Genomic DNA, 25,000 nt, shown 5'->3' with positions numbered 1-25,000 from the left:
CCGTTTAACATCCCAACAGGCGATCTTGAGCTGAGCGGCTGGTAACCCAGCTCTGGCCTAGCGCACTGAGAGATTGAACAAACAGAGGATGTGTTTTGCTAGCCTGAAAAATGCCACCCGTGTGTATAACCTGAAAAGTCATTGAGTGGAGAATCAGGATGGGGAGCATGTCTGTGAATACAAAGCATCATCTTAGTGATGAATGCAAGGATTCATGCCTGGCCTTACTCTTCCTGAGTCTGCCTCTTCTGAAACTCTGCATCAACGTGGTGCCTTCCTGTGAGCAAGGCTGCAAGCTGCTCTTGGAAATCAGGGGAAGCTCGGGGAGGAGGTATCTAGGGAGGAGCTGTTTATGCTGAAGTTCTGGAGAAGCAGCCTCTGTGTTCGCTGTCAGCCCAAAGTGACCAAGGGCAGTCTCCTTGTGAACAAACTGGAATTGTGTGGAGATCCATCTAAGAGAGCTTATCTGCTCCCGAAGTGGGCCGTGCAGAGCTATCTTAACAATTGAACTAGGTAGTGCTTAAGTAGTAGAGTTGGGGGGCTCCTAATTAGTGAATCTTTGAGAAATCTCCCTCCCATCAGCCTTCCATCATGCTTAAAAGTCTTCCATTCGGGATTCATTCCTTTGGCTTAAGTATTGTGTGTTCTTATCTAACAGCAAATACAATACAACTTGCATCTGTCAACAAAGAAAAGATATTTTAAAAAAACAAAAACATTGTGTTTAGAAAACTCATCTGTTGGTCAAGGCATGACTTCAGACCCCCATGCTTGGGTAGGAATTGAAAATAAGGAAGAAGGGGTCTGCAGTCTGTCACTCACATGTCAGAACAGTGGGCATGAGGGCTGCGAACATGAGGAACAGCATGGAGAAGAAGAGGAAGCCGGAGTTGCTCAAGACCTTCTTGGCTTCGTTCCCGATCCCCAAGTACAGCAGGCCAATGAGGAGGCCGATCCCAATGTGCGAGGTGATGCGCAGGTGTGTCAGGACCTGGGGGCAGACCCGCGTCTTACCCAGTGCGTGCGCAAAGCCATCCTCAGCTCAGAGAACAACCCAGCTGCGGCCTTTGGAAGCATGGGACCCTGAACTCTGTGACAGCAGATGTTAGACTTTATCCTGTCTTCTCCTCCAGAGAAACAAGCCAAACCCTAAAGCAACTCACATACACACACACGCTCACACACACACATACACGCCTGCTCACACACATATATGCACACATGTCAGGCTTTTGTTGTGTTAAAACCGACATAATTACTATCCTTTGTAAAAGATTTTAAAATGGAGAACAAAGGAAGTCTACCCTCAGAAGAGAAGAAAGGTAAAAACAATGGTGAGGGAAAAGTGGCTATATCAGAGGCTCCAAGAACTCTGGTGTGGGCTGCGGTGAGCCCCTCTGTCTTTCAAATTAGGTCCCAGAAGCCATGCCAGGCATTCAGCCGCTCCTAAGTTGGTGGCCAGATTGTCCACTTCTCTGGTGGAATTATGGTTCCTGCGTATTCACCACCTCCTTCCCTATAAGGAATTGTCCAACCCCCCCACCCCAATCCTCCTGATTCACAGTGCTTTCCCGAAGGAGAAATGGACTCGCCTACAGCCCTGGTTTCAGGCTCGGCGATGTGACTTGTTTAGGCCAATGGCATGTGAGTACAAGTGATGATTTGCTACTTCCAACTGGAAGTTTTAAGGGCTGTCATTTGGTTTCTCTCTTGCACTTTTCCTTTGATATGGTGAAGAAAGGCATGTCCAGACAGGAGCTGTCCCAGGATAAGAAGACTTATGGGACAGAGCCATGATACAACCCACCGTTGCCACCCCTAACACAAGCAGGGCACAAATATCGATGGAGGGAGACATGTACATTAGGGGAGTGTTTGTTACTGCAGCATTACAGTGAACGCTGACTATTGCAAATGGAAGAAAAGTAATTTGAAAGTTTGGTGATATGGTTTGGGTCTGTGTCCCCACCCAAATCTCATGTCAAATTGTAATCCCCAATGTTGGAGATGGGGCTGATTGGATCATGGGGGTGGACTTCTCCTTTGGTTCTGTGCTCGTGACAATGGGTGAGTTATTGTGAGATCTGGATGTTTAAAATTGTGTAGCGCTCCATCCCGCTTTGCCTTCCACCATGATTGAAAGTTTCCTGAGGCCTCCCCAGCCATGCTTCCTACACAGCCTGCAGAACAACGAGCCAATTAAACCTCTTTTCTTTATAAATTCCCCAGGCTCAGGCATTTCTTTCTTTCTTTCTTTTTTCCTTTCCTTTCCTTCCCTTCCCTTCCTTTCTCCCTTTCCCTTTCCCTTCCTTTCTTTCCTTTCTTTCTTTTTCAGATGGGAGTCTCACTCTGTCACCCAGGCTGGAGTGCAGTGGTGCAATCTTGGCTCACTGCAACCTCCGCCCCGCTGGGTTCAAGCAGTTCTCCTGCCTCAGCCTCCTGAGTAGCTGGGATCACAGGCATGCACTACCAGGCCCGGCTAATTTTTGTATTTTTAGTAGAGATGGGGTTTCCCCACGTTGGCCAGGCTGGTCTGAACTCCTGGCCTCAAGTGATCTGCCTGCCTTGGCCTCCCAAAGTGCTGGGGTTACAGACATGAGTCACCATGCCTGGCCTCAGGAATTTCTTCATAGCAATGTGAGAATGAACGAACACATTCCGTCAGGACGAGTCTGAGAAAATGACCCACGGCTTCCCTAGCCACAGGAGAAGATACGGGGCAGCCTTACCGAGTCCCTCATGATGCTGAGGAAGGTCCTCTTGAAGAGGATGCAGAACTGCGTGAGGCAGCTGGCAGAGAAGCTGTGGCAGCCTTCCATGGACGAGGAGTCCTGAGGACACACGCAAGACGGGGGCGGGTGAAAGCCAGTCCGGAGCCTGGTCTCCTTCTTGCTCGGAAAGAGCTCTCATGCAGCAGTGCACAGTGCCACATGCAGCCTTCCCCAGGGGGCTTTGGGATTTGCATTACCTTTCTCAACCCCTTTAATCGTTTTGTCTGCTTTACCTCTTCAGAGGGCCGGTGCCAAAGAAAAGGGTTCACCTCGGCATCACCCCCGAGGTCTCTCTTGTGGTCGGAGTCACACATGCCCTCCCGAACTGCTCTCACCAGCCGACTGTTCTGATCACCGTACTCGCCGGATGCAACCTCCATGACTGCAGGAGACACAGACGGGGGTCAGCCCGGGCTCCAGGCAGCACGCACCAGTCACCCAAATGCGAAAGTAGTTATCCAAGTGGGAATGTTTTAAAGTGATTACATAGATGCTGCGTGGCTGTGCTAAAGGCATGACGTCAAAATCATTTATCAACCAGCGTGCGGCTCTCAAACCCCCCAGCAAGGCCCTTTATCACGTCAGGAGACGGGAAACGCAAACACGCACTGTGCTGTCAGTGGTCTGAGAAGTAATGAGCTCCTCCATCTACCGACTGCTCATCCAGCCGGTACTTACTGAATGCCTGCTCTGGGCCAGCCTCCAAGGTGGAGCTGGGGAGGGGAGCAGAACGAAGGACTCCTCCCTGAGGGACTCCTCCTTGAGGAGCTTGTGGTTTGGCAGAGTGTGATGAGAGCCGCTGCCGTTCTACAAGACGGCAGAGAAGGACATGCCCATCACCACATGAGTGGCTGGCACCCTGGGGACTTGGAGGTCCTGGGACCCTCGACCTGCACCTCTCAGATTCCAGTGAGAGTCTCCTGCACCGGCCCTCCCCACTGCTCCTGCCTCCCGCATCCCAGTCGTCACCTCCCCGCATCCCAGTCGTCACCTCCCCGCTCCACCTGCGGACTCGCTCCCCTTAGGTGTCCCTCCACCTCGACTTCCTCTGCAGCCTGCAACCCCTTCCACACTCCCGTGGCGACTGGCCTCCTTCCCTCTGCCTACCTCTGCTTTCTCCCAACCCCTCTGCCCTCTCCTGCCTCTGTGTCCTCCCTGTGCGATGCCTCACCTCCCACTCCAGTAACGTTCTTGCTAAGGCCCAAAGCTCCCCAACACCCTTGCCTTTTCCACACTTCCCTCTGGCAGAGCCAGCTACTGGCTTCCTCCCAGCTGGTACGGGGGCCACCACACCTCCTAGATCAAGCCACAAACCGGGACACATTGGCCCCACTGGAAAGTTATCCTCAAGGGCTCCAAACGAGCCCACAGCACTGCCAGGCAATGTTTCCAGGCCCCTCTGGTCACCCACACCCTCAACCGTGGGCCACACTCCCCTCACCTCCCGCTCTCTGGTCAGACGACATTGAGGAAATGGAATCCCCAGAAGGGAACGCCCTCATCTCTCCAGGACCTCTCTGCATCTCCACGCACCGTGTTTCCTCTCCTTGCTGCCCGCCCTTCCCTCCAGGTTCTCACCTCCATGCAGCCTTCAGACCTCACCTCCCCTGCCCCACTCAGCAGCATCCGTTAGTGACCCGTTACTGATCTGTTACTCTTCCTTGTGAGCGAGCGTGAAACCAGAACCACAGCCCTCCTGGGGCTCCCGTCCCCACTTAAACCACACTCCCTGCACCCCTTGCCGTCTCTCCTCTCCATCACAGCCTGCTCCTTGTGAGTGAGAGGCACTTCCGTGAACAGTGTCTCATGGAACACAATTTGGGAAATAGTGTGGCAGAAAATGTGGAGTCCTGGGAATTGCATGAATCAAATATCTTAAAGAAAAACGACAGATTAAGGCTGATGGCTGGAAGGTGAAGGAGGAGGGAAGGCCACCTGGACTGTCACCATGCACCCTTATTTGAAAAAGCATCTTTGCAGAGGTAATTAGGATCTTGAGATGAATCATCCTGGACCTATGGTGGGCCCCGAATCCAATGACTGCTGTCCTCAGATTAGGACACGGAGACAGGAGAGAGGCAGAGACAGGCTGGCCAGATTTTACCTAGAGGCTAGAGGAAATGAAACCTAATTTTTTTGTTCTTTAAAAGTTTTATAACTGGATGACACTTGAGCCATTTGTGGTAGTCAAGTAGTTTCTGAGTTGGGGGCGTTGGCTAAAAGTGAAACCCACAGAGGAGGAAAATCCCCTTCCTGTCCCCCGAGCTGCTCAGGACTCCGCTTACCAAAATCTGCTGGGTTGTGGTAGGTTGGGCAATTCAGACCCAGATCCCTCAAATATGGCACAAGATTGCAGACTTTTCCCCGGTACACACATTGTCCTTGACTCAGGACGTAAAGCTGGAAAAAAGGAAGGAGAAAAAGGGATCAAGCCCTGCCTTCCTCGGAAGGCAACCGGAGCCCTCAATCAATCAATCAATCAATCAATCAACCAATCAATCAGTCAGCCCAGCGATCAGCCACTTCCTCTCCTGAGAGCTTTACATCACCCCCAAGGGCCCTATTAACATCTGAAGGGAAAGTCATGATAAGCCAGGGAAGAATATCGCACGGCCAGGATGATTTGATTATATTGCTTGCTGTTTATTTTTCATGCTAACCCCCTGCTCAGAAGAAATTTTGGAGCTATACACATTTTATCCCTTTGTGACTATTTTTGCTTAGACTAATATCAAAACCTAATTTTTTTTGTTTGTTTGTCTTTTTTTTTTGTTTTTGTTTTTTTTTTTTTGATACAGGGTCTTGCTCTGTTGCCCAGGCTGGAGTGCAGTGGCACGATCTTGGCTCAGTGCAACCTCTACCTCCTGGGCTCAGGTGATCTTCCCACATCAGCCTCCCCAGTAGCTGGGACTATAGGAGTGTGCCACTACACCTGGATAATTTTTGTATTTTTTTTTCTTTTGTAGAGACAGGGTTTTACCATGTTGCTCAGGCTGTTCTTCAACTCCTGAGCTTAAGTGATCTACCCACCTCAGCCTCCCAAAGTGCTGGGATTATAGGGGAGAGACACCATGCCTGGCCAAAACCTAAGATTTATAAACCGAATGATACTGTGCAAATGCTGTAACCTGTTATTAATTCTGGAAAACAAGTGTCCCCCCCCATTTTAACAGGGGAGGTGATGAAGTTCTGGTGACACCCAGGATCCCACGATCGACCACCAGGACAGGGAGAGGACTCTGCTCAGCACCTTCCACTCCCCAGCCCCCTTTGCTGCATGTGGTTCCACAAGTCTCACAAAACCTGGCACTTAAACGCTCTCAAAAATGAAGACACCCCATGAGCTAACAGAAGGCTGTGGGTACCCAGGGTTTGGTGTCATGAAGACGCCCCATGAGCTAACAGAAGGCAGTGGGTACCCAGGGTTTGGTGTCATGAAGACGCCCCACGAGCTAACAGAAGGCGGTGGGTACCCAGGGTTTGGTGTCATTCAGGCTGACCTGAGTGCAGCAGTGATCTGGCAGGGAAGGCCTGGGGCCCACGTACCTGGTCGAACAGCTCGAAGAGTTTGGCGCTGGGCTGGTGGATGGTGCAAATGATGGAGCGACCCCCTTGAGCGAGCCCTTTCATCAGCGAGACCACCTGGAAGCAGGAGGCGCTGTCCAGGCCGCTGCAAGTCAAGGGGCACCGTGAGACACCTGCAGGCAGCAGGAACTAGCCACTGCCCCAGGTTCTGGGGGTCCAGGGAGTTCCTGTCCCAGAGGGCTTGGCATCAGGGGCTGCAGCTGCAGCTGCCCCATCCCAGGCCGGGCTCTGCTCTTGGTGTTTGTTTTGCTGCTCAGTGGCGGGGCACACAGCAGGGCTTTGCATGTTGCATTTTATTCCTGGTAAGAACGGAGGGACCCCAGCGAGCCTTGCTGCCACAGTCCAGGACTTGGGGGAGGGCCCACTCATCTGGGCAGGAGGGGACTTCACAACTGTTCAGGCAGGACAGAGGTGGGGGGGTACTTCACAACTGTCCAGGCGGGACAGAGGTGGGGGGGTCCTCACTCATCTGGGTGGGGGGGTACTTCACAACTGTCCAGGCGGGACAGAGGTGGGGAGGTCCCCACTCATCTGGGTTGGGGGGTACTTCACAACTGTCCAGGCGGGACAGAGGTCGGGAGGTCCCCACTCATCTGGGTGGGGGGGTACTTCACAACTGTCCAGGCGGGACAGAGGTGGGGGGTCCCCACTTATCTGGGTAGGGGGGTACTTCACAACTGTCCAGGCGGGACAGAGGTGGGGGGGTCCCCACTCATCTGGGTGGGGGGGTACTTCACAACTGTCCAGGCGGGACAGAGGTGGGGGTCCCCACTTATCTGGGTGGGGGGGGTACTTCACAACTGTCCAGGCGGGACAGAGGTGGGGGGGTCCCAACTTATCTGGGCGGGGGGGGACTTCATAACTGTCCAGGCGGGACAGAGGTGGGGGGGTCCCCACTCATCTGGGTGGGGGGGGTACTTCACAACTGTCCAGGCGGGACAGAGGTAGGGGGGTCCCCACTCATCTGGGTGGGGGGGGTACTTCACAACTGTCCAGGCGGGACAGAGGTTGGGGGGTCCCCACTCATCTGGATGGTGGGGGACTTCACAACTGTCCAGGCGGGACAGAGGTGGGGGGGTCCCCACTCATCTGGGCGGTGGGGTACTTCACAACTGTCCAGGCGGGACAGAGGTTGGGGGGGTCCCAACATATCTGGGCAGGGGGGGACTTCACAACTGTCCAGGCAGGACAGAGGTGGGGGGGTCCCCACTCATCTGGGTGGTGGGGGACTTCACAACTGTCCAGGCAGGCAGCTGTGCCTCAGGTGGTCTAGTGCTCCGCAGTCACCACCCCCACTCCCCACCTCCCATCTATGGGGCTGGCGATGGGGGCGTCACCCCATAGAAGGTGGTCTTGCTGCAGCCCAGGTGGGCTTTACTCCAGCAGGTGTTTCACTGTCCAGCAGGGTCCTGGGGGGACCTCTCTTCTCCTTTCCTAGCCCCTCAGATATACTCCTGCTCCCTTGCCCTCAACTCTGAAGTGACAGGCGGGGGACAGTGTGTGCTGGGCAGTCCCCCGGAGCCCACCCACCTCAGGGCATTCAGCCTGCAAGATGCTATGCAAGGGTTCATTGTGGTCTCTTTTCCTGAAGTATCTTATAGACACTGTGGGCTGGTACTGTGCAGGCCCAAGAGAAGGAAACAGATGAGCCCCACCATCCCACCCCTCAGAAGGCCGCTGTCACACTGCTGTCAAATCTAGCTGGACTTTGGAGAGGTGAGTGAGTGGCAGAAATGAGACAACGTAAAGTCTGGCTGAAGTCATTTCAGCAGCAGCCTGGTTCCTGGCCGCCCATCCTGCCTGGGACAACTGAACAGGACACATGCAGGAGTCAGGCGAGCTCAACCTGCGGCTGGGGGCACCAGAGCCAGGACTCCAGAGTAGTGATTCTGTAGGGAGCCCCAAACATAAACGACATCACCCAGGAAAGGGGTCAGAGCGCCCGTGGGTATAGAGAGCTGGTGAGCAACCGAGGCAGGATACTGTTCTCTGTGCTAAACTGCAGGGCGTTTCTAGAACACACCTGAAGACACGCCGTTTCCCAGGGCGTCCCATGAACTTGGCCTTCAGAGTGGCTGAGCCACGGGGAACTCGGTGTCATGGAAGAGATGTGCATCGTGAAAGGACATTTCCCCCAAAGCCATACCCCCAGGGTCAACACATGCCTTGCAGGCCTGAGCACAGAGTGAGTGAGAGAGGGGGCATAAGTCAGCTCTTCTGCCCAGTGGTCCCAGATGGGGACCCCCTCTGAGGCTACATCAGGATGTCACGGTCACCTGGAAGAACTGCTGAATAGAGGGGGTTCTTCCTGCCCCTGGACACCAGCCCAGATGCTCCTGACTTACCTGGTGGGCTCATCGAAGAACATGACTGGAGGGTTGTTCACCAGCTCCAGCGCGATGGCCAGGCGCTTGCGCTGACCACCTGACAGGCTCCCGGTCCGCGTGTTGGCACAAGACAGCAAGCCCAGCGCTGTCAGTATCTCCTTGACCTGGGGGCAACAGAACGAGAGACATTGGGAGCTGCCCGCCAAAGCTCACCACATCCCATGGCCCATGCAGTAAGACCTGCCGGCCGCCCTCAGCCTGCTGGACACACCATGCCTGGTCCACGTGGAGGCCACGCAAGTCGAGCCCACTCCAGGCTGCCCGGTGCCCAGTGGGGCAGGTGCCATTTCCACGTCAGCAGTCCTGATGAGGGACAGAGACTGCGCAGAGGCTCTGCACTGCCCAGAGGCTGTGCAACAGTGCTGGGGTCAGACACGAGGGCCTGCATCCTCATCAGTCATATGGCCTCTGGCAGGTGCCCGGGGCACGTTCCTCACTGCTAAGCCTAGCGCAGTGCCCCATACGGAGAAGGTGTGCAGTCAATACTTGATGAATGGACACATGAGAGGATGCACAATTTCTGGGTTTCTGCCCAGAACGAAGGGGAGGGTCGCTGTGATGGTTACTTGAAAGAGTGAATGCAGAGTGCACGGAGCAGCATGGAGTCTGTGGTGGCTGTTCCCAGCACTCTTGTCATCGCTGAGGTGGGCATTAAGGGCAGGAACACAGTCACACATGCCAGGGCTCTCAGGGAGGGGGACAGAGTCACTTTTGTTCTTGTAAATAGGTTTGACTTGAAAGCAAGGTCTCTGAGGTGTCAGGAAGGCAACGAAACAGATCTGCAGTGCCCCTCAAAGCAGTTATGACCCACGGTAGCCACACCACGGCACAGGCTCTGGGAAGCAGGCTGCACGCCAAGATACAAGCAGGGCACTGTGCACGGAGCCCTCCCTGTCTGCTCCAGATTATTGATCCTGTATCGACTCATGGAACACGAAGGTCAGCAGATTTCTGTGCCGGCTTGGTGCTGCTTTCAGCCCCAGCATCGTCTCAGAAGCAGGCCCTGGGTCAGCCACTGCCATCCCTGCCTCCCTACCCTGGGGACAGCCCACCTGGAGCTCCCTCCAGCATTCACCCAGCTATTGTCCCCACCCTGCCAGGGCAGCCCTGTGGTGGCCGGCCCCTGGGAGCCATAGCAAGAGGACCCTACTCCAGCGGCTCGTCTAGGGAGATGAAGTCATCTGAAGGGAGGAAGAACTCACGAGGAAGAAAATTTCCACTCTGAGCTTCTGAATTATTTATGCACGGTCAGTACAAAGTGCAGCTTTGGTGACAGAAAGAACCGGGGCATGGCTGCTGGACAGGCCAGGGCAGGTGGCAGTACAGGGTCAGCTGACCTGGGTTTCAGCCCTGTCCTGAACCTCCTTGCTGATGCCCTCACCCCAGCCCTGGTGCCTCTGCTGGATGCCTGGCTCTGAGGGCCGCCAACCCAGAAACAGCTTCTGGAAGGCAGTCTGGAAAAGGCTCGTGGGTGGGGGTGTGCAAGGTGGGCAGGGCCCTCTTCCCAGCCGGCATCGACTGCTGGTCTTCCCAGGACGAGGCCTCCAGATCTTCTGGAACCACTGGGCAACGCTCTCAGCCGACTGAGTGGCTTTGGTGCTTCCAGGCTCACTGTGGGGGCCCCACACATGCGGCACATCTTCTTCTCTCCCTCCACCCTCACGGAGGGGATGCTGGAAGCAGAGACTGCTGTGGGTGCCTTTCCCTCCGTACCCCTGCCCATGAGCTGGGCCCACCACACTTTCTCCAGTGTCCACTCAGGAGTGATGCCACCCAGATGGGTTCTGTTTTAAAGACTAGTCAGAAAGAACAAATAATGATCTCAGTTATTTATACATTTTCCCTAAAAAACAAACAAACAAAAAACCTGCAAGGCCGCTTGTAGCTCCAGCCCCCCTGGGGCTTCCCGGCGGGTGCTCCAGGAAGGGTCTTGGCAGCCCAGGCTGCCCCTGGAGACCTCACTCCTGAGGAAGTGGCCTTGCTGGAGGGCTCTGGAGGGCTGAGGCTGCTTTGCTGGGAATCAAAGAAGGCCGTGAACAACACAGCAAAATTCCACGATCTTCTAGAACATTCCATTCCATTGTGTTTCCATGAGACAGAGAGAGAACTTTGACCTAGGTGCACATCAGGGGTTGGAGGGAAGTGAGTGAAGGCATGAAGTTGCTGCCATGTTCTCCTGAAGCAATCCTGATGGTGGGCCCGATGGCGAGGCACGCACCTGTGCCACGGCTGAGGAACAGCTGGGTCTGCTGGTGAGGAGCATGTGCAGGACGCAGCGTGGCCTCCAGGTCCTGTGGGGAGGGCTCTCTGCATTGTTCAATCCAGCCGAAGAGGAATCTGAGGACGGCGCCAGGGGCTCACTCCTCAGGGATGATTCAGCCACATGAGCTGATATTTTTGCCCTTGTAAACCCAGTTGAAAATAGCTGGAGGCTCTCATCCAGGCTGTGTCTTAGGCAGGGCCCAGGCACCACGAGGACACACACCTATGGGTGCCATCTGCCTTCAGGCCCCATGTAGCTACTCCTGGGAGGCACCTCCATTCTCCACCGAGATGCCAGCTTGTTTTGGGTCTTCCAGCACCGGCAGGCCAGGGGCCTGGCTTGCTGTGGCCTCAGCATGGAGCCTGCTGAGCAGCACTCACTGTGCACCCAGCCCTCAGGGAGCGTGACTTTCACCAGCTACGCCGGAAAAGACTGGTGACTGTCACCTTATGCTGCAGGGAAGCAATCCCACAGCCCCTCCCATATGGATCACATGGGTTCCATCGAGCTCAGAGACCTTAAAGAATCCATCCAGTTCAGGTTGCACTGCCCCAAAACGCAGGTGGGGCCTGGCTTCCTGTCCCCATGTTACAGGTGAAGCTCGGCTCGGGGCACGGCCGGCAGTGGCCCAAGGCCATCTGGTGGGTTCCAGGAGGCCAGAGTGGAGGGCTTTCCTGTGTGCTCAGCTCCGCTTCACCCCAGGGCCTCTCCGTGTTAGCAAATCTCTCTGCTCTCTGCCTCCTGTGTCTGCTCCCCTGGCCTCTGGTGATCCCCGAGACCCTCTCCACCACCTGCTCTGTCCTTGGGCCTTTGGTTTGGGTCAGAGAGGCCAAATTCCCTCTCTCCAGTGCCTCCCCGTCCAGAGCTCTCGGCTGCTCCTCCACGCCGAGCATCAGTGACCACTTCCACCGTCTCTCCTTGGAGCCCCCACAGCCGCCCCTCAGCTTGCAGGCCAGCATCTGGAGGGGTCTTTGGGACCTCGATGGAGGGCTATCCGAGACAAAGAGATTGGATTGTGCTTCCAACACCCCATGAAAGCAGGGAGGCTGGGGGATGAGAAGGAGGGCCCTGAAAGGCGGATCCAGGGGCACTGCAGTCCTCCAGGCTTCGGGAGGAGCAGCTTCTTGAGTCTCCGGGTGGAAAAGCCTCTGCTTCATGGGGGCCCTGCACACTCTTGCGGGCCTCTCCTCTTCTCCTGTAGCTGACGGCAAGGAGGGCCCGGGACAGGAGGGTGGCAAAACTGACCTCAGACAGGGAGAGTGGAGGTCGCCCTGGCTCAAGCCCAGGGCCCTGTTCTGTTGATTTGGGTTCACCTCCCATGGGAGACTTTGCTGAGACTCAGCTCTGACACCTGCTTTTCTCCATGTTCTTCTGTGTGCCTGGAACTAAGGCTCTCGTTTGTCACGTTCACTGCCGTACGAAGTGCCCCACACCGGGTGGTTTCCACAACAGAAATTCCCGCCTCAATTCTGGAAGCCAAAGTCTGAGATTGAGGGCAGCAGGGCTGGTTCCTGAGGCCCCTCTCCTGGGCTGGCAGATGCCGCCTCCTCCCTGTGTCCTCATGGGGCCGTCCCTCAGTGTGTGTCTGGGTCCTCCTCTCCTCTTCTTACAGGGACACAGTTAGACTGGACTGAGGCCCACCCATATGACCCCATTTTAACTTCATTACCTCTGTAGAGACCCGATCTTCAAATACAGCCAATTCTGGGTTTCTGGGGCGTAGGCTTTAACATATCATCTTTTGGGGGGAATTCAGGCCATAACACTCATCTTCCATAACTTGGTATAAGTAACATTCTCGGGCTTGGGAGGTGGTGTGTGTGTGGGGGGTGTGTCTATGTTACATTGTTTAGAAAACACTATCCAGAGGGGGCTCTCGCCTTTCAGCCTAGACAATAAACTCACAAGGCTGGGTCTTCTGCCCCCATGAAGGGCCAGGAACACATGTGATTTCCACATTTTCTCTCTTTTGGGTTCCATTCATCCATTTTCTTTTCAATCTCAGAACAAAAGAATTCCACACAGAACATTTTCTGTAGCAACAAAGAATTGTTTTCCTTCTCTCAGACATTAGGCTCTTTCCACCTGCACCGGGCATTTCACCCCCCAGCCCCGGTGACACGGGCTGAATCCTGAGTTTCGAAGGGCACAGTTGCTGGGGGAGGAGGAGCATTAAGGTTGTCCAACTCTTTTTTTCCGTACCAAAGTGGTTTACATTTACTTAATATTAGCTATTACAGATGACCGGAGAGGCGGAAATGCCGGCAATGGAATTGCTATGACTGTTCCTCAGCATGTTTGACTCTATCCCATCAATCACTCCATTTTATACCAGAACAGAAAGGGTGACGTCGAGCCACTGGCACTAACCCGGCAAACCCCACTCTCAGCTGCCGCCAGACTGTGGTCCTTTAAGGGTGTTAGAAGAGAAAGATAATCTTATAGAAGGGGGGTTTCCCCAAATTCCATCTCACGCTGAAAATCCCACCAGCACTAGCTGCAGTGGAGAGGAGGACGGTGGGTTTCCCATGGAGGGTGGATGAGTCCAGGCTGGTGGCCTCTTTCCTCTGTGTGGTTTTCTGCTGCTCCCTCTGGCTCTGCCCACCTGCATCCGTCCCTGCTCCCTGGGTTTAAGAAGCCAAAAAAAAAAAAAAAATGGCTAAAGGGATTAGAAAGTCTTCATCATCCTGGAAATGTATTTATTTTCTTTTTTAAGAGGCTGGTTAATAACATGTAAGAACTAAATTTCTTTTTGCAAGTGTAGGTGGGTGGAGGGTGGTTATTTTTAAACGAATGACTAACCATCTTCATTGTTATTGTCTTATAAAAAATTTAATATTGATCATATTAAACACTAAAAGGGGCAGCACTCTTGGTCTAACCCTGAAGCTGGCATCTTCTGGCCCCATGAGTGCCAAGGCTGTTGTCCCTCATGTTACATGCTGACTCCTGAATCTGAGAATCAAAGCCGTGAGCGTGTGCACCACATCTGCCTTTCTTGGCCTCTGGCTGCCGCAGGCCACAGCACTCCCTGAAATGTCGCCTGTCCCACACATGGAAGGCAAGGCAAAAACAAATCAACAAACAAAAGCCAATGCCAAAATGCCCTGGCAGGCACACCTTCCACACGCACTTCATGCACTTTCTGGACCACTCGTGGGCCCCGAACAACCCACTTACCATCTCCCTTCTGCCTTCATCCTTCTCCTGAAGCTTCAGATGTGCCGACACCTGCAGGGAACAAGGACAACAGTGTGGAAGCAGAACAGACGGCCATTGGCAGTGTGAGCCTCATGTCTGCACTGCAGGCCACGGTGCAGCTAGCCACAGTGCTGCTAGCCACGGTGCTACTAGCCACAGTGCAGCTACCCACAGTGCAGCTAGCCACGGTGCAGCTAGCCACGGTGCCACTAGCCACGGTGCCACTAGCCACGGTGCAGCTACCCACAGTGCAGCTAGCCACAATGCTGCTAGCCACGGTGCAGCTAGCCATGGTGCAGCTACCCACAGTGCAGCTAGCCACAATGCCGCTAGCCACGGTGCAGCTAGCCACGGTGCCACTAGCCACGGTGCAGCTACCCACAGTGCAGCTAGGCATAATGCCACTAGCCATGGTGCAACTAGCCACCATGCAGCTAGCTGATCACCACGGAAAACCCAAGGAGTTCTTGGCTTCTGATGCCCCCTGCTTTAACAATGGTAGGATCGCAGGAGAGCAGTCCATGTGCTATGCTTCCTGCTATCTCAGTTGAATTCTCTGCTGTACCTAGGAGAGAAGTCAGATGTGGGCCATTTAGAGGTAAGAAAGCCCCAGGCATCAGGGGCTTGGCGACCAGCCTGGGCGGAACCAGCGGTGCGAGTTAGGAATTCCACAAACCGCCTGTTAAGCTGCTGAGGCTTGAACTTATCCACAGGGAGAGTCTTTACAGCACAGGAATTTACGAGGGCGACACACCAGGATGCCGCATTTTGTTGTTGTGTTTTTTGAGATCCCATTTGCTAACACAGCACTGGGCTCCTGGCCCCGCTTGGGAAAACCCAGAGTAGATCCCCATGCACAGGACGGGCCTTGCTTCCACTCTCCTGCCTCCTGTGGCCTTGGGCAAATATGCAACCTCCATTTCCTCACTGGCACAATGGTGAGGTTAAGCTCTGTCCACCTCATTAGCTAGAGAAGTTGCTGTGAGGATCAGAGGAGAGGGTGAGATGCAGGGCGGTGGCGGGGAGGGGGGCGGGGTGTGGGGCAAAGAGGTCTCAGGCCCCAGAGTTGGACAGGGTCAGGCCCACGCTCCTGCCATGTGACACTGCCTGCCATTTCTCAGTCTGCCTGGCTGCAAGGGTGAAAAGCATAAAAATGCACAACTGTGTCTGATGTGGGATTGGGACTCCGCAACGGGGGGCCAATATCTCCTCTGTGTGAGACAGGACCTTGAGTGGTAACACGTACCATAGCCTCAAAGTATTTCTCCGGGGCCTCATGAAATTCTCAGAATCAAAATCGAACTGAATTTGATTGTGAAAATAGATCATTTCACAGCAGGTTCGGTGGCGAGGTTGGGAGAGGACAGCAGGAGTCCCTAGTCGCATCTGTGGAGAATGCAGCCATTGAGCTGGGGTCCCAGTGAAGGGTCTCGAGCATGTGGCCATGGGGTTCACTCAAGAACTCACTGAGAAGCCAAACTTGGGCTACCCAAGATGCAGGAGCTGTTCAGGAATCAAGAGGGTGTGCATGGAGTTTGCACTTACGGCATACATGGAACAGTAAACATTAAGGTCAAGAAAAACTTCACGGCTGCTTTGCGGCATCTGTTTGCCAACTCCTCAGAGGTCCTCTGTGCCCCATCTGAACATCCATTTGGAGGCCAGATCAGCAGTCAGGGCTCCATGGGGCATATACTGCCCAGGGATGCTGGGCCCAGGGGAATGGCGTCCGCTTACCCGCAGAACACGCAGGACCAGGGAACACGAATGAGAACAGCCCCACAGGTTCCTCTGTTTCTGTTTCCCCACAAAGAAGTTTAGGGAGCAGACCATGTGTCTGCAAACGTAACCTGCTTCTCTTTGCTGAGCTAAGAACCCCTTGGCATTGCCCTTCACATGCTACTCTCAGACACCACGGGGAAGAAGCTTTGCCCAACCCAAGTCAGGGTCTCTCCAGGTAGAAAACCAAGGCGAACCCCCATCTACTGACCAAAGCACAGAGCAGACCAAGCTGAGGATGTCCCCTAGGGTGCCAGGAGAGACATGAAGCCTGGGGACTCTTCTTTTGCAGTGAACAGGGAGGAAGCAGAAATACAAACAGTCCCCCACATAAAGCCAGCCATGACTGGCAGCTGGAGCTGCACACTGATTTTCAGTCTCCTCTTAATGGGAGGATTCTCCTGGCTGCTTCTGCTCACAGTTAGGTCTGTGCAGTTTCAGTCACCATGAGTTGGGCCTTTAAAAAAAAATGGCCCCTGCCAGGCACGGTGGCTCACACCTGTAATACCAGCACTTTGGGAGGCTGAGGTGGGCAGATCACAAGGTCAGGAGTTCAAGACCAGCCTGGCCAACATAGTGAAACCCCATCTCTACTAAAAATACACAAATCAGCCGGGCATGATGGTGGGCGCCTGTAGTCCCAGCTACTTGGGAGGCTGAGACAGAAGAATTGCTTGAACCTGGGAGGCGGATGTGGCAGTGAGCCGAGATCGCGCCACTGCATTCCAGCCTGGGCGACAGAGCGAGACTCGGTCTCAAAAAAAAAAAAAAAACGCCCTGGAAACCCAGAGGCATGGCACTTGGCTGGGTCGCAGTCTGTCCAAGGAGCACAACCAGCTATTCCAGAAACCCAGGCAGAGGATACCCCCTGGACCCTTCTGGTGGCCCCAAGAGGGGAAGATATTTTTAAATTCCCCAAATACTGGACTTATCCACAGAGGACACAAGTGAAGACACTGTGGGGAGCCTTACTAGGAGTGAAAAGAAACAGTGACCAAGTTGACTTGATTAGGCACCAACTGTATGCCAGAATTCTACCCCACCTTCCCTCTATTTTCCCTTTTAATATTTACACCAACCCCGTACGGCCTTGCAGATGAGGACACTGAGGCTGTGAGGATAAAGCAGGTGCACGGCAAGGAAGCCGAGCTGGCAGTTAAAGGTGAGCCTTTGGAGGCAGACAGCTCTGGCCACGTGTGGTCATCAGCAGCTGTGTGACCCTGGGATCCTGGCTTAATTGGGGGAAGCTCCATTTCCCACCCACTTTCTTGGGATGACCTGTCTGGTGTGTGTAGAGCTATGTGCTCAGGGCCTGGGACCCAGGAGATGCTCGGCCATTGCTGGTTTCATTTTCCCACCTGGGAGGCAGGTGAGTCAGAGGAATAGACCCTTGCTTGGTATCCTGACCACGGCACCAGGTGAGTGGGTGCTTGGGCCAAAGACACGGAACGACTCAAGGATGGCTGACAGGAAGGAGAACCCCACGTACTGGCCTGCAGGAGAAATAAGGTGGTGGCTGCCCTGGAGAGGATCACCCAAGCCGGCTGGGTTAATAACCTTCTCAGAAACTTGACCCCAACCCTGCCAAACAAGGTCCATTAAACTCACAGTCTTGGGGGGTTTTGGGATGACGCTGCCTGTCCCAACAGCAAGTCTGGTGTTAGAACTCTGCTAGAGGGAGGTTGCTGACTCTGTGCAGACTGTGTGGCAGAGCCCTTGGGTCCCTCGAAGCTGGGCACTCGGCCAGTGCTGTGTCTAATGTGGGGGCTGGGGGCAGGTGGCAGGGGCAGGGCAGGGCAGGGCGGAGCTCACCATCATGGCCTCCTGCACAGTGAGATGGGGCAGCAGCATGTCGTCCTGCATGATGTAGCAGGACACCTTCCGGAAGCAGCGCAGGTCCCGGGGCAGGCCGTTGATGAGGACAGCCCCCTTCATGCCCGTCTCCCTGCAGAGCCAAGGACAGGAGAAGCCATCAGTCGGGCTCCTGCTCTCCTGGGGCAGGAGAGGGAAGCCAGAGAGGGGGGCTTTCCTCCCAGCATCTTCCCAGCTGAACCACTGGCCACAGGGACCCCTAGGGGCAGAAAGAGACCAGACCTCGCTAGCACTGCAGCAATCGGGAGGAAGAGATTCCACAGAGAAAGCGCCCAGTGGGAAGAGGAAGCCACACACAGGCCTCCCTGTGTGTTTATACTAAGTGTTTATACTAAGGGTAACGACAGCACTTTCTTGACCTGCCAAACAAAGATACGCAGGGATGGTCCTATATGCAGCCGCAAGGTCGGGATGTACAGCCCTGGATTTGTGGGGGTTTGTAACATTGTCTTCTGAACAATTCTGTGTGTAGCTCAGGCTGCACCCAACTGCCCAAAGGCCAGACCTCTGCAGACTTCAGGCCTGGGAAGGAGCACCAGCAGAGAGGGGCCTGGGGCCTGGACTGGCTCAGCCAAGTGGATGGCCCTTCTCCACCAGGGAGAATTCTCTCTGCTGAGCAGGCTGAGAGCCTCCCAGGTGCTCATGAGAGGCAGGCACGGCCTCACCAGGCACAGCCTCACCAGGCACACTCATTCACTGGCTGGTTCATCAGCTCACTGCAGACCTACCGTGCGCCTCTGTTGCCTGCCGTTCTGGGAGCACCAGTGCAGCCCGGGAGCTGGTGCATGCCACAGGCAGTCTGCACACTATGCTTCTAAGGATCCAGTCTTTCTAGCCCTAACTCCTAGATGTGATGGAGAATAAAACAGAGGCGAATCTACGGAGACTAATGAAAGCATGTCTAGCTTCCAACTTTACTCAGCTTGTTACTATGACTGTGGGCCTGCGGCCAGGTCCCTCATCTCCTCCAGGCACAGGCTGGGGTCAACTGGCTTCCCCTGGATCCCCAGGTCTAAAGGTCCCATCCTGAGTGGCCTCCGCAGCTCCGGGATGCCAAGCACCCATACAGGCTGCCAGGAGCTGTGGGTGTATTGATGATCTGAGGAACAGCCACCACTGCAAGAATACTCCACTCCCCTCTGGCCCTGCATCACTCTGAGAATTCAACTTTAACCTTTAGATGTGACTGTCACAGGCAGGAATTTGCCATAAGTGAGATTTTTTCAAATCCCGATTTCTGGCCTTAAGGTGTAATTCAGAAGCTCTAAAGAAAAGGGTGATATTTGCCATTTTTTAAGTAAATGAAATTATTACTATTATTACTATTTGCCAAAGTTAGTAAACAAAACCAATCATACCTGAAAATAACTGACTTTAACAGAGCATTTTCTAAACACTTCTAAAGATTCTAATCTAAGTTTTCTTATCATTCCCAAATGGATGACATGACACAATGGTCGCCAAACTTCTTTGGTTTTTTGTTGTTGTTGTTGTTGTTGTTGTTGTTGTTTATGTGTTTTTGAGATGGAGTCTCGCTCTTGTCACCCAGGCTGGAGTGCAGTGGCACGATCTCGGCTCACTGCAACCTCTGCCTCCTGGGTTCAAATGATTCTCCTGCCTTAGCCTCCTAAGTAGCTGGGATTATACCACCTGTCACCACACCCAGCTAATTTTTTCTGTATTTTTAGTAGACATGGGGTTTCATCATGTTGGCCAGGCTGGTCTAGAACTCCTGACCTCAGGTAATCTGCCACCTCGGCCTCCCAAAGTGCTGCGATTGCAGGTGCGAGCCACCACACTCGGCTCAAACATCTAAACAACTAAGAACATCACAAGCCCCAGCCAAACAGTCCTCATTCTCTTCCGAAAATGCCTTGTCTCTCTTCAACTTGCATTCACTCCTATTCTCTCCAAGTTCTCTGGCCACCCCTCTCCCTGACCTTGACCTTCCTACCTCTTCCTGTCCCTTTAGCCAGGCTGAGCTCATCCAGGGTGCTGCTGTGGCCGCTGTGCCCAGGGATCCCCTCTCTGAGTGTGGGTCTCCACCCATCACATGACCCTTGGCGAGTGCAGCCTCTCAATGTCACTTTCTCCCCTGGAACCAGTTTCCTTCACAGATTCCAGAGCTTCCTGATCCGAAACCCACCTTGTGCTCCGCTGAAGCCTGTATATACAGAGCATTAAGAAGCTACTGCTGTAGACCACAGCCTGCTCCAGGTGATGGGGCTGATGGAAGGAGCTCCACTGTTCCCACTGCTGGCCTGACACCCGGGTGAGAACTTTGCCCCCGGGGCAGGGCTGCTCACCTGTATCCAGCCAGGATGTTCATCAGCGTGGACTTCCCGGCCCCAGAAGGACCCATAATGGCCACCAGCTCACCACTATTGAACTTCCCAGAAATTCCTTTCAGAAGGGTCTTGTATCCTGCAAAAAGCAGATCATATTCATATTCATTTCATTTTATCTCTAATGCAGTAAATATGCAAATGTCCAAGTACACATGACCAAGGCCAAAGTTAACCTTTGACATGCATCGTAGAAAAGGCTGCATTCCAGGGAAGAACATCAACTTCGTGTCTTTTGAATTCTCTGGTCTACGTCTTCAATTGCATTTCAAGGGTTATAATAATGATAATAATTACCAGCATGTGTGTAATGCTTTAGAACTTACAAAGCACTTTCCCACTCATTGTCTAGTCTATGAGGAATCCACCATTCCCGTCTCAGAGTGAGGAAGTGATGTCCGGTGGGCCCAGGTGACCTGCCCAGGCCCTCGGCCAGTGTGGGCAGAACCCAGCTCTGAGCTGCAGCACTACCGGCTTGCTCCTGCCCCGATATGCTATGCATGTTTCTGTATTAATTAATAATTCACTTACTGCATCTACAAATTATTTATGCTTTATATATTTATGTAAGTATAAATTATGTATATATGATTTATTTATAAATAATCAACATATGATTAAATAATCAATATATTATTAATCCCTTAATTAATAATTAAGAAAGTTTGTCATTTTGCAGCCACACCAAACTGCTTTGGAATTTCTGCCAAGTCTCCATCTGAGAGCTTTATAAAAGGGGAAAAGCTACACATCCCAAGCAAAGCCACATTAATTTTTTTTTCAAATAGACTGTTTAAAAGTGCTGTAAATAATAAAACAGAAGCAACTGGATGCATAGATAATGTCTCCCAATCCAGGGGCACTTCTCAGTGTAGTATCAGATCAGAATCCTCTGTTAAATGATCAAGAATCATGTGAATGCAATTTTAGCTCCCACACGTTTCAGGGGACCCAATGAGACAGGGACCCGTGGGGTCCTTGGCCCAGTCCTGTGTTTTAGACTTTCTCCCAGTCCCCAGCTGGGCACCCAAGCCTGTATGTTTCCAAGAGTCTGGCCCAGGGGAGTTTGCTCCCTGCTGTCTTCCTGTCTTTCATAGATAGGACACCGGAAAATGCCAACCTGTCACCAGGTGCCGCCTTAATTTGGATGTGGAGTCCCTGAGGCCTTGTTTAGGGGAGTCAGAGAGCTGTGGAAGCCAGTCAGGAAGCTTGGGGCTGCCACTCATTACAGACAGGGCGGTTGTCGCCCCAGGGAGGGCCAGGAGAGTCATCCCAGCGGGGCAGTGGCACAGGAAGAAAGGGCTGGGGCTGGAGAGCAGCTCAGAGCTGCAGGTGAACCAGCTCGTACAACAGGACTGTGGATGACAGTGCTTACAAACACACAGCACTTGAGGCCTACACAGATTAGCGGGGCTGGAGGAGGACCGGGAACCCCAAGAATAGCCCTTTTGCTGAGCCACGGGTGCCCCTCAGTGAACAGGCAGACAGAAGAGCTGGGGACGACAGAGACCCTTCCTCCACAGGAGCAAGCTCCCTGCACCACAGAGTACTGCGGCACTTTGGGGACCCAGGCCCCCGGGGACCCACGCAATATCCCCAAGAAAGCACTAAATGCTGGGTACCTGCTAATTACTGTCTCTTGTCTATTCAGGGTGGAAGTGGGGCTGCTCCCCAGCAAACCTCCCTTAGGCTGTGTCCTCTCCAACTTATGAGCTGCCTGAAGACGCCCGGTCACTGAGCTCACCAGCAGCCATCATCTGACCATGGTCATGACACACCTGAGGGTTCATGCCTCAGGCTCTGAGAAGCCTCTCTCCCTCTGTCCAGGGCAGGCAGGGCCCACCTCTCCTTCTGGGCACAGCCTCTGAGCTCTCACCTTTGACAGTGTCTGGGGCTGACCCTCAGTGCTGGGGCTCACTGGGTGACCCGATGACCTCCCTGGCTGGAGGAAGCACATACAGGCTGCAATGACCCCCAGGACCCCAGGAACAGGACATGGCGTGGAGGCTGGGAGCATTCGGCCCTCTCATGGGGAGAGCAGGACAGGTGGTCTCAGGCTGGTCTTGCTATTGAGAACCACCAAACTGGAATTTGCACCAAACAGAGAGTGCACACAACTGGGGCTGCAGGCGTCCACTCCACCTGGCCCTCATGGGGTCTAGCAGTGGACACAAGACCCAATTCAGGGCTGTACTTCTCTACCATTAGAAACTTGTTTTTCTTTCTTTCTTTTTTTTAAAAAAGACATGCATTTGGAATTGAAGAATCCTAAAAGTGGCTCTGGAAACAAAGTCCAGTAAACACTAGTCTGCTCTGCTGTGGGATAGCCCGGGTGCAACAGCGACCTTGTGCAGGTCTAAAAGTGAGTCCTGGGCTGAGGGGCCCAGGAAACACCAGTCAGAGGCTTCCTGTGGTAGTCGGGTTTCCTGAGTATCCAGCATACACACACACACACACACATACACACACACACACACACACACCCCTCTATTTATGTAAGGAAATCACCCTCCCCGCAGAGCCCTGCGCTTGGTTCCCCTTACAGAAATATAAAGCGAAGATGCGACCATCCCACCCCGCCTGCCCTACTTTCACACCCCTGAGCTCTGCTCAGCTCACTTCTTGGCATAATGGACATGCACCTGCCTCCCTGTCCTTGTGGGCTCTCGTTCACAGGGCGTGCTGTCTTCCACTGTTTTTCTGGCTGGGATAGTGAGCGCCCAGGATAACAAGTGCAGAGACTGCCAGAGCCAGGCCCAGTGAAGGCCCATCAGCCCCGTGCAGGATGCCCAGGTTCAGTATTTGAAACAGCTAGATGCTAGCCCAGACCAGAGCTTAGACACAACCCAGACCAGACCAGAGCCGCAGACCAGAAGAGCCAGACCAGAACTTAGACAGAACCCAGACCAGACCCAGACAGAACTCAGACCACACCCAGACAGAACCCAGATCAGACCCAGACAGAACCCAGACCAGACCCAGACAGAACCCAGACCACACCCAGACAGAACCCAGATCAGACCCAGACAGAACCCAGACCAGACCCAGACAGAACCCAGACCACACCCAGACCAGGTCTAGAGAGAACCCAGATTAGACCTAGACAGAACCCAGACAGAACCCAGACCAGACCAGAGCCTCAGACCAGAAACTAAATGGAACTCAGATAAAAACTGCAGACCAGAACCCGTGAGAGCGCCAGGCAGGCAGGGCTGGCCTCTGTGAGCCTGGATGGGAGGAAGGCTCCACTCCCCATTTATCTTTAATCAGTGTCTGTTTCCCCCTTTCCCTGCACCAACCCTGAAGTATTTATCAATTGCGGGGTTGTCTCTGAGCACTGCATGCTAAGAAAAAATGATGCAACTTAATCCTTTTTTAGGGGACATAAATTCATAGTCAATTAATCAAGGCAAAAAAAGCCGTAAGTTCAACCAGACTCCTCTGGGAAATGGAAAGAAATGGGAGGTGAGGGCCATCGAGAACCAGAGGAGAGAATGGGGTCTGAGCAGGGCCCCAGGCGCCAGACACCTGCTCAGGAATTAATTCCCTAAGTGACACCAGAGGCTACGTATCTTCTTGGGGCCCTAATGTCAACATCTGTAAAAGAGAACCGGACAAGATGGTTTCTAGTGTAGTCTTAATTACCCTAGAAAGGAAGCAAATGCTCTATGAGCCTATGAAAATCCTTGCTCCTTAACAAAAAATCTGGGAGCTTCGCAAGGGGCACAACTAGCAGTGCCGGGGGCTGTGGTCATCACTAGAGGACAGAGATGGGAGGGGGACAGAAGAGTGCTCCAGATAGGGTGGCGACTGACTGTCCTTGGAGCCGCAGACCTACATGATCAGAGAGGAGCAAATCCCTTGGGATATTCCAAAGACAACCCACAGAGTCTATCTCTTCCCCTTTTACGGTTTGTTCCCTAAGATGATGCATACTTGGGAGAGACGAGAACAGAGCATGCTGGTCCTTCGGAGCTACTCACTATAAAAGGAGCAGTGGAAGCACCTTGATCCCAAACCCTCCTAATCAGACTCACCTTGGCTGAATTTCATATTGCAATTCTTTTCTTTTCTTCTCTTTTATTTATTTATTTTGAGACAGAGACTCGCTCTGTCACCCAGACTGGAGTGCAGTGGCGCAATATCGGCTCACTGCAAACTCTGCCTCCTGGGTTCAAGCGATTCTCCTGCCTCAGCCTCCTGAGTAGCTGGGATTACAGGTGTGTGCCACCATGCCAGGCTAATTTTTTGTATTTTTAGTAGAGACGGGGTTCCACTGTGTTAGCCAGGATGGTCTCAATCTCCTGACCTCGTGATCCGCCCGCCTCAGCCTCCCAAAGTGCTGGGATTACAGACGTGAGCCACCGCGCCCGGCCTCATATTGCAATTCACAAGCCCACTGTCAAAGCAAAACCAAGAGCAAGCCCACTTATCCAGGCGTAAAAGAGAAGAACCCTGTCCAGGAAGGGGCGGTCTGCAGATTGATCTCTCAAGCCACGAGGAGCAAACTATGGCAGTGCGCGAGGGGGCTGCCTCACTAAGGGGCAGGCCAGGGCTGGCAGGATGCCACTGACTGTAGAGGTGGAGAAAAATGTCTCCAGGCCATCCCAGCCTGCGGTCCTGAGCCAGCTCACAGTCCGGTGTAGTGGACCAGAGGTGCACATCTGGAAAGCCTGAGAAGTCAACAGTGGTCAGGCCGCCCTGCTGTGTGTTAGAGCTGACCCCTTTCCAGGGCTCATCCTCTCACAGCCCTGGAGGCCTGAAGTCCTCACTGGAAGTGTCCTCAGGGCCGTGCTC

General features: G+C 53.6%; 1 protein-coding gene across 7 annotated transcripts in view; it reads right to left on the bottom strand.

Moving 5' to 3' along the window:
* Positions 1-25,000, bottom strand: part of ABCG1 (ATP binding cassette subfamily G member 1) — an 84,647-nt gene that overhangs the window by 12,967 nt on the left and 46,680 nt on the right. For 4 of the 7 annotated variants that reach the window (XM_054542570.2, XM_054542569.2, XM_024239537.3 and 1 more), the window contains 9 exons: positions 20,165-20,282; positions 17,799-17,931; positions 14,187-14,237; positions 8,702-8,847; positions 6,318-6,441; positions 5,057-5,171; positions 2,969-3,153; positions 2,730-2,831; positions 823-991 (listed from right to left, as the gene is read on the bottom strand). In XM_054542570.2, coding sequence (XP_054398545.2) covers positions 823-991; positions 2,730-2,831; positions 2,969-3,153; positions 5,057-5,171; positions 6,318-6,441; positions 8,702-8,847; positions 14,187-14,237; positions 17,799-17,931; positions 20,165-20,282 — 1,143 coding nt within the window. The remainder of the gene's footprint in view (positions 1-822; positions 992-2,729; positions 2,832-2,968; positions 3,154-5,056; positions 5,172-6,317; positions 6,442-8,701; positions 8,848-14,186; positions 14,238-17,798; positions 17,932-20,164; positions 20,283-25,000) is intronic. The other 3 variants (XM_009233994.4, XM_024239538.3, XM_054542572.2) reach the window with 1 other exon arrangement.

The sequence above is a fragment of the Pongo abelii genome, chromosome 22, assembly GCF_028885655.2.
Source record: "Pongo abelii isolate AG06213 chromosome 22, NHGRI_mPonAbe1-v2.0_pri, whole genome shotgun sequence".
Taxonomy (NCBI): Eukaryota; Metazoa; Chordata; class Mammalia; order Primates; family Hominidae; genus Pongo; species Pongo abelii.
Note: the sequence above shows the minus strand (reverse complement) of the source record. Positions and strands in the feature narration are given on the sequence as shown.